Genomic DNA, 13,752 nt, shown 5'->3' on the forward strand with positions numbered 1-13,752 from the left:
TGCTGTGTGGTACGCATCACATTTTCTTTTAACAAGACCACGAGAAACTACGATGACCAGCTGCTGCAGTTTTTTGTTTCATAGTTTGCCAAATGTATTTTCCGTAGGTGACAGGTCTCAAAACTGCAGGCAAGCCACATTAGCAACCAGACTACTTTACTATGCTGTTAATATATCTAGGATGTAATTCCTGCTGAAATAATCAAGGCCTGCTATGAAAAACACATTTATCAAGAGATCGCAGCATCTCTTGCTCCAAATCCAGATGCACTAATGTACCACAACACCATCAGAGATGCTAACTTTTAAACTATGCGCTGGTAAGCATCAAAATCCAGGATTTCCAAAAAGACTGCTTTGAGGTTTTGAACCATAAAAAAAATCTAAAACCTAAAATTAGCTTTTGCTTAGAGAAGGCAATTAGAAGCGTGCTAGACTTTTACCTTGCATTGTGGATGCAGTGACAACTTTATTCACCGACTGTGGTTTCAGTGTTCCCGTTCAGGGATTTCTTTTATGGAATTGTGTACATTTTTAATGTAGCGCTGCCTGAAGGACTGGAGATCACGGCTCTACATTCAGTCTTGCGTCTTCCACACAAAAAATAGGCTGAGAAATTAGCGTCTCCCAGTCTTTCCAAGTGAAAGACTGATGCTCTTTTTCTATCCAGTAACGTTACTGTATGGGAGATGTTTGACCAGGCGAGATGTTTCACTAGTCTTTTGTTGTCCTTTTTTTGGGAAATGCAGCTGCAGAAAACATCAGCACAGCTAAAACGAGCAAAGAAGTCTATGCTTTAAATACTTTAACATCACAATCTATGGATGTTTGCACTTCCGTTCTTAATCCTCTGTCTGACAGTGAAGCTTTCATCTCCCCCTTAGATCTACCAGCCTTTGAAAATCAGCAGCTTCACACCTGCTCATCCTAGACACTTAAACAGCATGAGAGCTGTTGAATATACACCCACATGTTCACTTTGTTTAAAATTCCACCACTCCACCAGCCAAGAACTGCTGCTTACTGAGATATTTAGAAAACTTTACCAAGTGGAAAAAAAGCCAACACACAACCCCCTAACGTCTGTAACAGAGTATTACTGCTCAGCGCCCCATGACTGCAGGATCTAGATCGGGAAACAAGCTGCTGGCTTGAAAGGGAGACAGCACGGTGCAGTGGAGACATGATGTCCAGATATACACAGCACTCTCAATCAGTGGATCTTAGAAACAAACTCACCTAAATTCCATTAGAAAAAAAATCAGGCCTTATTTGTGTAGAAGCGTCTTACTTTTTACTACAATTACTTAAAGTGAATGAACAACATCTGTGAAAAGTTGCTGATAAGTTCAGCATTGCTTTGTTGTTGCTGGCTACAGAGAATGAGGATAATTTGAGTGCAGAGAGCTGATAGAGAGTTTCTTCTCTATTTACTCCAGTCATTCAGTTCACACTAACCAAGGTCATGCACTCACTGGACACTTTATTAGGTACATCAGTTCAACCTCTTGTTAAAGCAAATATCTCACCAGCCAATCGGTTTAGGCATGTAGACGTGGTGAAGAGGATCTGTTAAAGTTCAAACTGAGCTTCAGAATGAGGAAGAAAGGTAATTTAAGAGATTTTGAATGTGGTATGGTGGTTGGTGCCAGACAGACTTGAGTATTTCAGAAACTGCTGATCTACTGGGATTTTCCCACACACGTAGAAAAAATGTCAATCGAGCAGCAGGTCTCTGGGTGAAAATGCCTTGTTAATGTCAGACAGTACAGAAGCATGGTCAGACTGCTTGAAGCTGATAACAGTTGCAGGCAACAGTGAGTCAGATAAGTGGCGATTACAACCAAGGTATGCAGAAAAGCATCTCCGAATATGCAACATCTTAAATTTCTACTCAGATGGGCTACAGCAGCAGAAGACCACACAGAGCCCCACTCCTGTCAGCTAAGAATAGGAAACTGAGGCTTTCAACAAAACTCCACAACAGAAGACGGGAAAAACGTCGCCTGGTCTGATCAGTCTCAACATTTAGTCAGAATTTAATGTAAACAACATGAAAGCATTGATCCATCCCTTCTTGTGTCGCCGCTTCAGGCTTGTGATGGGGTGTAACAGGATGGGGTATATTTTCTTGGCACACTTTGGGACCTTTAGTACCAAATGAGCATCTTTCAAACTCCAGTTACCCAACTATCGTTGCTGACTATGTCCATCCCTTTATGACCACAGTGGAACAACCTTCTATTGGTTGCTTCCAGCAGGATAACAAACAATGCCACAAAGCTCAAATCATCATCCCAAACTGTTTATTTGAATAGGACACTTTACACAGATGACCTCCACAGTCAGCTGATCTCAGTCCAATAGACTATCATTGGGATCTGGTGGAACAGGATTCTCATAAATGATGTGCAGCTGAGAAATCTGCTAAGAACAGGAAAGTAAGGCTACAGTTCCCACAGACTCATCAAAATTGGACAATAGAAGGCTGAAAAAAATTAGCATGAAAGCACAAATCCATTCTTCTCTGTACCAACAGTTCACGCTGTGACATGACAGTGAGTTCACTGTACTCAAATGGCCTCTGCAGTCAGCTGATCTCAGTCCAATAGAGCATCTTTGGGATCTGGCGGACAGGATTCTCATCATGGATGTGCAGCCAACAATTCTGGAGCAATCGTGTGATCCTATCATGTCAAAATGGACTAAAATCTCTGAGGAACATTACCAGCACTTTATTAAGAGAGTTCTGAAGATCCTACACAGTATTAGCACTGTTTACCTAAGAAAGTAGCCAATAAATATATATTGAACTGATGTACAATGTGATACCTTCATACAACCATAAGGTAAATTAACAATTAATATGACTTCAAATCAGTATCAATGCTCCAAGCTAGATTGGGGCAGTGTTTTAGGTACTTGGCAGGTACTATGGTATTACATGTAGGGCTCACTCCTTGAGCGCAGTGTGAATGAAGATAGTTCCTTATGATTCTGACTGTATGATTCCAGTCATGAAACTCTGAGAGCTTTAGAAGTTGGGACCAATCAAACCAAAAGTTTTTGGGGGTTTTTTGTATTTTTTTACAGATAACAAAGACAGAGTAGCATCATAGGGTGTCTAATAATGCAGAAAAACAAAGATTATTTAGGCTATATAGCACCATCAGCTGGTGGAATCACAAATTAGACTTTGGTACACAGTCATCAACACTTTTTCCCAGACGTGGGTTAATTTAAACTGAGACTGTAGCTGATAAACATTTGACACTCTTTGCCCAGGGGAGAAGTTAAGCAAAAAAGTGTAAAGTTCAAACAATGCATCTGAATTTGAGCTATTTTTTGTGTTGTATGCTCACAGTTGAACGATCTGTTTAGACCAGTCCTTTCCTCCTAGTATCCACTTTCTCATCAGTGCCCAGGAGATCCATTAAACCTTATCCTGAGTACTTCATTTGCTGTGAACACATCAGCAGGAGGGAAAATTCTTGTCTTTCACTGCTCACTTTTCTGTCCATCAGCATTTTCTGTTTAGAGAGAAGAAGAAACAACAGCTGGTTGCAGGTGGACAGCGGGGGTGTAACGTATGAAACCAGCTTTGCAATGTAGGAAACCCTTGATAGTCACCTTTAGGGATAAACATAAGTGAGCTGCTGAAGATTCAGAAGCGCGACAGCCCTTCTCTTGGTCCGTCATACAAGAACTCATGACCCAGTCCATTGCCACACTTCCCACAACAGACCTAAGTATTTTAATCCAGATGGTGCAGGCCAAACCTTATACCTGATTGGTTACAGTGTTAAATCACATCTAGCCCAGCTTATTATATGAAGCTTCCTAACAAATGTTGTTTACTACCTTTATTGGTCCCCAAGCTTCAGGGTGTTTTGAGACACTGTCGTCACGGATAGTCTGTGAAAACGCCGGCCACGGAGAAGAGTGCTCGAACTTCGACATGCTTGAAAATAACTCGTGGCCACATTCGGAGCACACATATATACCTGAGAACGAGGAAAGAGGCAGTCGTCCATATTTTCACAGCAGAGTGTCTTGTTACACAGTCACAAGCAGCCTCGCACTTTCTTTCACTCACCAGGCTGGAAGTGATTTTTATATTCTTCACCACCAGAAAAAGAGCAGTAAGACATTTTATCCACTTCAGTCAAAAGTCAAAGTCGTCAGAGCCAAAGCAGTTTATCTCTACAGTCGCCCAGCTTAGGCCTGAAAAACCTTCGCGCACAGATCAAGTGTCAGCAGCTCCGTGACTCTTGTGTAATGCCCGATCCTTCTCTCATTGCTTCCACCTAGTGGCAATTTTCTGAAAAACTAAAATGCATACCTACTTACCTTCGATCACAAATACTGGAACAAAAAATTAATCCACCAAATGAATATAAAAATATAATCATTAACATATAGTCTATTTATAATTTTAAATATATTTTTTATTGCTGTGTATTCAAGTTATTGTGACCTATTACATAAAGACTCTCTAGAGAGAGTGGTATATTGCATTAGAATCATTTCATTCAATGAAAAAAGTTTGTGTAGCCCCTGATTTTCAACACCAAGCACCTTAAACAAAAGAGTTTAAGGCAAATAGGTTTTTTTTAAAAAAAATGAGTAATCTTTGGAAAAGATTCATGGGACGACTGTGATGTGTACTGCACTGTTAATCAAAATAAAACCAAGGAGACATTGAGGGTGTGATCAATAAGTTGCAAAGTCTGTGATGATTGCATAGCAGATGTGTTGAGAGCTGTCCTCTGTTCTTGCTTTCTAGTGAGGCCACCATCCATCAGAGCTCTGGTGCTCCCACGCTGGGCTTTGTCCAAGAGCACTTCATTGACTGTCCACACCTTTACCAATGCAAAGAGACATCCATCCAGCAGCACTTACTCCTGAAATCTCACCTTACAGTCCATCAACTTTATCTGTGGACAAGGGACGAAGAAAAGGAGATGAAATATGTAAATCTTGATGAGCACAGTTAACTGTGAAACTCCTCTGAAGAAATGTTTAAACTGTGGTTTGATTTTAACTAGTACCTTTGAGGACTGTATCACAGCAGTAACACATCCTTAGGCTCCTCTACACTACACACATGAACGAGGCCATAACATTCTGGTTTTAAACCACATTTAAAGATGAAAAAATAACATGGGAGCTGGTTAACAACACTAGAACTTTGAGCTCACTGCAAATCGCGATTCCTAGGCTCATAATACAAATTATAACTTGACAGGTACACTAGTCTCAACCTCGTGTGGTGAAATAGCCTGACTGTTCGTACCTTTAGGGATGAACTTCAGTGAGCTGCTGAATATTCAGAAGCGAGAGACTCCTTTGGACGGCCCATCATTCACAAACTCATGACCAAGTCCATTCTTACACTTCCCACACCGCACCTTGAACAAGACAAAAGTGACAGATAGAAGTGAAAAAAGCGATAGAAATTAATCTTGCCAGCATTTAGAGCAGCCAAGAAAGTCCCTCACAGGAGTCCTCTGACTTGCAGCCAGCTAGTGCTTGACAGTAGGTTCAAGGTTCAAGGTGCTTTATTCGTCCCATGCATAGTTATACAAGTATAACACACAGTGAAATGTAACCTGACACGCTCCTCGACTTGTGCAAAAAGGGGGGGCAGAGAGGAAGAACATTATATATAATATATACATTAGGTGAATGTGCAGTAGTAGCATGTATGCAGCAAGCAGGTGAATTCTGTACATTAGGTGATATAAATCCTATTCAAACTGGTTCAAACTGATCATACACATGTGAAACTGCGCATGGGCAGTTGAAGAAGAACCTAGTCAATTAACAACTTAAAACTACTTTAATTATGGTACCTTGTATGCCCCAGGCCTCTCCTCATATTTGGACACACTGTTTTCATGGATGGTCTCTGTGAAAGCTGGCCAGGGTGAAGAGTGTTCGTACTTGGAGCGGCTGGAGAACAGCTGGTTATCACACTTGGTGCACACATAAATCCCTGAGGAATAAAAGACAGGAGACTGATATGCAACATGAAGCGATAGAGTGTCTCTACTGCAGTTTTAAAATAATATATACATTTATATATGTATACATTTAATACACACACACACACACACATACATACATACATACATACATACATACATAAAGATTTTTTTTTTACATCGTTTGAAACACTAATCTTTGAGGATATTGTTACCTTTTTAGATTTAGTTAAGGATATGTAAAAAAAATAAAATAAAATAATGACATCCTTGTATGTGAAGCTTAATCTAGTTTGGTAACCTGGTTGTTATGTAACTTGAACATGGTTACACAACAGGTTGAACGTTTTTCGCTATTTACATCACAATCACTAGCGACCATGGATATAAAAACAGTACTTCCTAAAAGGTTTTATAGCCTGAAACGGACAATGAGGACGAGTTAAACGAGCTAACCAGCAGTTTGAAAAGTTATTTGTGCTTTATTGCAAGCCAGTCTCCAAACCACCTAAGTTACATAGAAACATTGAATAAAATACAGTAAGTTTAAACAAAAAAAGCGGTACCTGGCTTAAAATGGTCTTTGAAGACCTCTCCACCAAAGAAAGAGCAAAAAGACATTGCTTCTTCTTTCCGTATGTTCAGTGTGAACCTACAATGAAGTTTGCAGCAGAACACCGGCTGCAAACAAAACAACTTCCGGTCCAATTTTTTGACCTTCAAACTAAAAGCATCCTGATACTTTTTTCTTCTTTTTTTTTCCTTTGTTTTTTTTTTTTTGGTAATGATCAATGACTGTATGGCACATTTCACCGTCATCCAGTGATTCCTTTTGTGAACATGCAAATATGAAAATACAGCAAAGCTTTTTTTTTTAAATTATTTCTAAATATGAACCATCAATGTTCCGCATATTGAAAGGCTTCATCAATGTGAAACCTAGAGTATTTAGAGCACGAATTAAGTTCAGCTTTTATATTAGATTTGTTTCTGGATTGTTTTAGCCTCGATGTAGTTTGTATTTTGCTGTTGTAACTCCCAAAAATGTGACTTCTACTTGCACATTCCGTGTACGCCCAAATTTTGAAAGGCCCAAATCGGAGGTAACATAGTGGCTTCTTAACTGTCCATAAGCTGTTGGGTTGATGCTCTCAATACGTCGGAGTTTGTCTTTTTTCTTTTCTTTTTGGTAATCGTTGCTGTTTTTGTTTCTTATCTCCCACCTGAGGCACGGACGCCACGATGTTTCAGCTCAGGTTGTTTGTTCACCAGCGCCTGTACGCTGCAGCTGAAGAGATCCTCGGGCAGATGGAGAAAACCATCACGTTAGTTTTGCACGAGGCAGACGTTCGAGCTAAAGAGGAGGCGGAAAGTCTGCGACACCAGCTGAAATCAGGTTTAGGACGATTCTTTAGATTTATTTATCATGTTTTTTGTAGTCGTAGCTTTAATAACAGCTTTGTGGCTATGAATGATGTTCACGCATGCGCAAATAGTCCACGCACGGAATACCAGAAAGCTGTGCTCCTGGATAATGAGAGATAGTTCAATACAATGCTAACAAATAGTAAGGTAGCACTTAATCATCACAGAATAAGATAAAGGTAGTTACTCCAAGGATATCAATTTGTTCAGTTGTGAAGTACAAACCATCGTAAATGCATTTCATCTGCTTTGGTGAATGAAAGTGACAAAAGTTGCACTGGTGAGGGAACGACAAGAAAACCCCCATAAAAGAAATGGATGGACTACCTGTGCAACCTGGCTGCAAGTATTGTTTCATGCTGACAGAAGTGACAAGGACACTAGCAAGAAACACAGCTGAAGAAAGATGGTCGGAAAGTATAAGGAGAGAGCAATCATCTGCAGCCACCACCTGCAAAACCAATACCGTTTTGTCTTATTGTTCTCCAGTGTACCTGCCATCACTTTCGTTTGTAACAAAAGAGCTGAATTTAATTTGCAATGGTTCCTGCTTCCTAACTGGGCAGATTGATATCCCTTAGGTCTGACTTTGTGGTATACTCTGATAATCAAGTGTTCCCTAGCTCCAGGTGCTCCAGGTAATAACTGATAATCACAAGTATGCTCAGTTACATAGTTATATAAATTATTTATATGTTAGATAAAGCATTTCTTGGCAAAAATGCAATGTGAACGTTGAAAATGTGAAAATTTTGCCTCAAATATTTAAAAAAAAAAAAAGATTTTTTTAAGACGCTCCACATGTTTACTCTCACGAGTGAGTTGTGCATGGTTATTACCTAACACTATTTAAAAATATATGCACACACACATTGATACACACCTGCCTTTGTGTTTCTCTTCCAATCAAGCAGTCTGAGTCAATGACTGTCTTTAATACAGTCATTGATCTGAATGTGCTGAATTTGTGTCCACCAATCAGGAGCAGCTTGTGTCTTTTTCCTTATTTTTCCTGCTGAAACACAGAAGAAATCAGTGCTGAGATAGCCAGAAACAAACGGTTGCCACACGAAAACCTTAGGTCCCACTGACCAACTTTTGATATTATAGTTTGTGATATTATTCATTACCCTTACCTAAATTTACTGATCTCGTATTAAAGACATTGGCCTTCACTCTTTGCATATGACTGGGTAACAATAGCAATTTATAGCTCGCAGCCTGTCTTATTTATGTTTTGTTTTTTAAAAAATACCATTTTCAAGCAAATATATTACTTTTTATTTTACTTTGATTAGAGTGAAGATTTAAGGTTGGGTGAACTCCATTGGATTTTTGGTTTTTGAGGGGGCCGCATTACTCTTGACTTTAAGGCTTGGCTGCCTTAATCCAGTCCAATCCAATTTTATTTATAAAGCACTTTAAAATACCCAGCACAGGACCAAAGTGCTGTACAGAAAACAAGTTAAAAACAATAGAATAACAGAAAACAGCAAAAATAAATAAATAAACCACATAATACATAAAAAATTAAAACAGCCCTATATTAAAAAACAAGATAAACAGCATAGAATCAACTAAAATAAAACTAAAAATAAAACCAACATCTCACATGTTGGTCTCTCTTAACTCTATTTAGAGGTGTGAAGAGCACTTTTCCAGAAACTCTCAGGACAGCATTTTCTAGCACTTACATTTATTTCCATTTAAAAGCAAAGAGGAAACCCTACAGGTGATTGGGTAACATTTGTGGATATTTTCCTTTGTAGCTGAAGAACTTCCAATGACCAACAGTGCCGTCCAACATGGAGATGAATGTGACTCCCCGCTGCTGCAGGAGTGCGAGGGACCCACAAACACAGAAGAGTCTGACTTCACACCGAGCCCTGAGAATCCAGGAACCCCAGAGCCCACTGCAGATCTAAGCAGTTACAGTGGGAAGTACTGCCTGGTGGAGAGTCCTGAGGTGAAGATGGAGCAGGAGGAGCATAGGAATGAGAGTTTTTTCTCTCCTCCAGGAACTGTGAAAAGTGAGGAAGAACAGTCGGACACGCAAATATATGAAACGCAGATGCTTTCTTCATACTTGTCTGCAGCTGTTAGTGAGGAGACGGAGAGAGGAGAACAGGCCATAACGGTGAAACAGAAAGCAAAGATGATGCAAGGAAAACGCATCAGTGACGGCAAGAAAGCCCAAGCAGCTTTGTCTTATAAGAACTGCTCGGTTAAAAGGAAAAAAGGTCGCAAGTTTTGCCATTTGTGCGGGAAGCGTTTTCACTACACCGCCTCTTTAATGAAGCACATAAAAACCCACGAGAATTGTACCAGTTGCGTTATTTGTGGGACGAAATACGGGTGTCCCAAAGAACTTGTTTTTCATTTGAAAAAGAAACACAGAGATGCATATTTTTGTGATGTTTGCGGTAAAACTTTTTTCAAAGTCCGCAGCCTCCAGACTCACGAAAGAAAACACACACTGACGAAAGAGTTTGTGTGTCAGGAATGTGGCAAAACTTACCGGTATAAACACTGTTTGATTACGCACATGAGTAGCCATTCTGGGGAGTAACCATACCCTTGCGATATTTGTGGTATGCGCTTTAGTCAAAATTCAAACATGAACAGACACAAGACCACCCATATGGGAGAGAAGCCTTAGCCCTGCTATATGTGTTGTTTGCACCTAATCTCAAGTCACATTTGCAAACACGTGAAACAAGCAGGGTGATGAGTGATCCCTTTTTTTCCCATCTAGTTGAAACTGGATAGCTTTTAATATCGTCCACTTAACACGACTGTGCCTGATGTGGTGTCAGATAACTGCAATTCGTAATGTTTGGTTTGCTTTAAAGACCATTGCATCATTTCTACAGCTATATGCTGCTGTTGGTTAACATGATTTTGCTGTTTTCTTTTGGGTTTTTTAAAATAAGCCTAGGGGGCTTTTATGAGTGTAGAGCAACACATCTGCAGCTCTTGTTGCCCTCTGTGATGTTGCGGTGTTGTGAGACTAATTTCCACGGTTGACACTAAGGTTTAACATCCTACTGTATAACATTACAGTGGTCTGCTTGTCTCTGGCTGCAGCCATGGCGTGCATACATTTATATGGTAAATGGTTTTAAATGTAATATTGGTATGTGTATTGTCTCAGATCTGTGGCTAATGTAGATACTGTATGTGGGTTTTTTTCAACATGTTATTACTTGATAAAACTTTGCATTTTGATGGATTAGAGTCTGGGAGTCTTTTGAATGAAGGGAAAGAAGCTTTTGATATATATATTTTTTTAACGATGTCTTTATGATGCCACAAAATTAGGAAGTTCAGTACATTTCATAGGGGCTTATTTGTTTCTTTGTGTTTCAATTTTCAACAGTTTTCCTGTTATTTTGAATTCCAGTAAAATTTCCGAGAAAATGCCTAAATCAGGATAAAGAAACTTCATTTGTTTTTTTGTATTTATCAACTACAATACTTCTTTGACTCAAAGTCATGATGTAATCACAATATTTGGTGAGATTTCGTAATGAAAAGGCCTTTGTAAATATATTTTTTTTAAAGTGTTATGAAGAAGACAACAATCAGAGACTCAGAAAGCCAACACACATGCAGTAAATTAATTAAACTCCTGCCATTGTGGCAAAATACCATTGAAAGTCATTCCGATTATTGCTGTTTCTTTTTTGGTGTGTTGGGAACTAGATCACCACCCTCCAAATGAGATTGTGCATGTGGTCTATCCTCATAATAAATAACTTTTCTTTACATTTTTATCTACTTTAGCAAATTTAATTTTGTGCTATTTTGCAACTGGCAGCATGCTGACATGCTAAAGTGAGATTGTGATGTCCTTACGTTTAAATGCTTGAATGTTTACTTTGCAGGATGAGAGATCAAAATAATAAGGAGCAGTTATGTGAGGCTGTGGATAGCATCAAGGAGAGCGCTCTCAGTGGTGCTTAATGGACTAGTTTTGAGGGAATTGCTGTTTAAAACTGGCCCCTGGGCTCAGAAGATTACACATGAAAGAGAGGGTCATTTTGATAATAGTTTTTTCAAAGCACTTCTTAACTGCAACAAGATCAAAAAAGCATGAACACTTTATAAGTGTAGAAGAGCTACTAAAAGCACACAACAGTCTAAACACATTCACAGTGTTAACTGAGTGTTGTATTTTGCCCTGGCTCATGTTTCTTATTAACTGCACCCACCTGGTTAAAACCCTGTTTGCCTTTAGAGCTGCTCAAAGTCACTTAAATCACCTTTCTTCATCTTCCTGATGCTCATTTAGAAACTCATGTTGCAGTTTGAACTGGATTAAATACCCTGATTATTAATTTTCAGTTGGATGAATGAAACACAGAACTTTGGCCCTGCAATCTCTCTCCATTTGGTCATCTCCAGTGAAGGTGAAAGATCAGAAGGGTTATGACGAAATAAACCTGACCTCTCAACTGGAGCAGCTTCTGACAGTGCACGGACTATGCTGTCTTTGCACCTTTGTTAAATGTAGCATTTAGATTACTTCTGAATCACTGAATGTTGTTTTTATATTACACCGTGGGTCTGTTCTCGTATGACAGGGGTAGGGAACTCCATGCGTCGAAAGCGGGTGTCCTACAGGTTTTAGATGTGTCCTTGATCCAACACAGCTGGTTTAAATGGCTTAATTACCTCCTCAACATGTCTTGAAGTTCTCCAAAGGCCTGGTAATGAACTAATCATTTGATTCAGGTGTGCTGACCCAGGGTGAGATCTAAAACCTGCAGGACACCTGCTCTCGAGGCCTGGAGTTCCCTACCCCTGTCCTATGAGCTCACAGGAGGGGCCGTAGGGCTTTGGTGCTTAGTGGATTGGGTGGCAGTCAGAGGCAGAGGTCTTGGCGCTCCAATCTCTGGCCTCCAAAATTGGCTTGTGGTGCATGGAATGTCACCTCACTGGTGGGGAAGGAGCCCAAGCCTGGTGTGTGAGGTTGGGAGTTAGCAACTATATATAGTCTGGCTCATCTCAATGCATAGCTCAGGCTCTGGAACCAGTGTTCAGGAGAGGGGTTAGACTCTGTTCCACTCTGGAATTCACTGGCTGTACATTGGGACACACATGCACACACAGTCGACGTACGTAGTACCAGAAAGCTACACCGCTGCTGTAACGAAGCAAATAAAAACATACAAGTAAAATATTCACAAAGCATTTTTGCGACGTTTGTGGTAAGACTTTTTGCAATATGCATGGACTCCAGACTCATAAAAAACACACACACACATTAGTGTGCCAGGAATGTGGCAAAACACTTCACCGCAGAGATAATCTCATTGTGCATGTGAGGACCCAATCTGGGGAGAAACCGTACCACTGTGGAGAGTGTGGCATACTTTTTTCCGCAAGCAGTCGCCTCAAAATATATATAAGGTACCATTCAGGAAAACAAATGGACCCCATTTTGTTGTTCATTTAAACATTCCCTTGCCAAAAATATATATCACTGTGAAGTACATCCCTACAAATACATATGCAGTAAGGCCAGCCAGCATGCTGCGTCCATGCTTTTCAGACCCAGAGCTGATGCTGCACCTCGTTACTAAATCCAATAATAGCCTTTTAATGATAAAAGAGGCTTTTTCTGCCTCGTGGACACACTGTATTTAGATTTCCCCTCAGACCCTGCAGGGGAGGTCTGCATACAAGATGCATGCAGACAATCATTTAGCTCTGTACCACCACAAATCATCATGTACTTTGTTTTCCTTCTTCTGTCAGACGTGCAAAATACAGTATCGAAATATCTGTCAGATGTCTGTCCAGTACTCTGAGCTGTCAGATATAGCTATAACTTTGACATGAAAAGCATAAGAATTCATAAGTTAAGGTGAGAGTGCATGCAACTATCCCTTAAGGGGGAAAAAGGAATAAGAGAGAGCTGATGAAGATTCTGTTTAGTTTTATTTATATAACCCCAAATCACAGCAACAGTCGTCCTCAAGGTGCTTTATATTGTAAAGACTCTATGGCCCTCTGTGAGCAAGTGCTTGGTGACAGTGGGAAGGACAAACACGCTTTTTGTGGAAAGAAAACTCCAGCAGAACCAGGCACAGGGAGGGTCAGCCATTTACTGAGACTGGTTCGAGGGTTTGATGAGGAAGGACAAAACACACAACGTGGAAGAGAGCCAGAAAAATTATAATAACTAATGATTAAATGCAGAATGGTGTATAAACATCAACTCAGAGAAAGTGAGTGAAGAAGAAATGATAAGTGCATCACTGGAAGCTCCCAGAGGCCTAGGCCTATTGCAGCACAACTGAGGGAAGATTCAAGGTCACCTAATCCAGCCATA

General features: G+C 40.0%; 2 protein-coding genes and 1 pseudogene across 2 annotated transcripts; 1 reads left to right on the plus strand and 2 right to left on the minus strand.

The window, feature by feature from the left end:
• Positions 1-2,370: 2,370 nt before the first annotated feature.
• LOC116313080 lies at positions 2,371-4,250 on the minus strand (annotated as a pseudogene).
• Positions 4,251-4,426: 176 nt separating this feature from the next.
• Positions 4,427-6,674, minus strand: LOC116313072 (methionine-R-sulfoxide reductase B1-A-like). The gene is made up of 4 exons (XM_031730644.2): positions 6,554-6,674; positions 5,856-5,998; positions 5,297-5,411; positions 4,427-4,937 (listed from the first exon to the last, which is right to left on the minus strand). Exons 1-4 carry the CDS (start codon positions 6,606-6,608, stop codon positions 4,918-4,920), a joined length of 333 nt encoding a protein of 110 aa, XP_031586504.1. The 5' UTR covers positions 6,609-6,674; the 3' UTR covers positions 4,427-4,917.
• A 309-nt stretch (positions 6,675-6,983) lies between these two features.
• Positions 6,984-11,137, plus strand: LOC116313079 (zinc finger protein 184-like). Its single transcript, XM_031730650.2, has 2 exons — positions 6,984-7,383; positions 9,182-11,137. Exons 1-2 carry the CDS (start codon positions 7,230-7,232, stop codon positions 9,979-9,981), a joined length of 954 nt encoding a protein of 317 aa, XP_031586510.1. The 5' UTR covers positions 6,984-7,229; the 3' UTR covers positions 9,982-11,137.
• Positions 11,138-13,752: the final 2,615 nt, after the last annotated feature.

This window comes from Oreochromis aureus, linkage group 4 (genome assembly GCF_013358895.1).
Source record: "Oreochromis aureus strain Israel breed Guangdong linkage group 4, ZZ_aureus, whole genome shotgun sequence".
Lineage (NCBI taxonomy): Eukaryota > Metazoa > Chordata > Actinopteri > Cichliformes > Cichlidae > Oreochromis > Oreochromis aureus.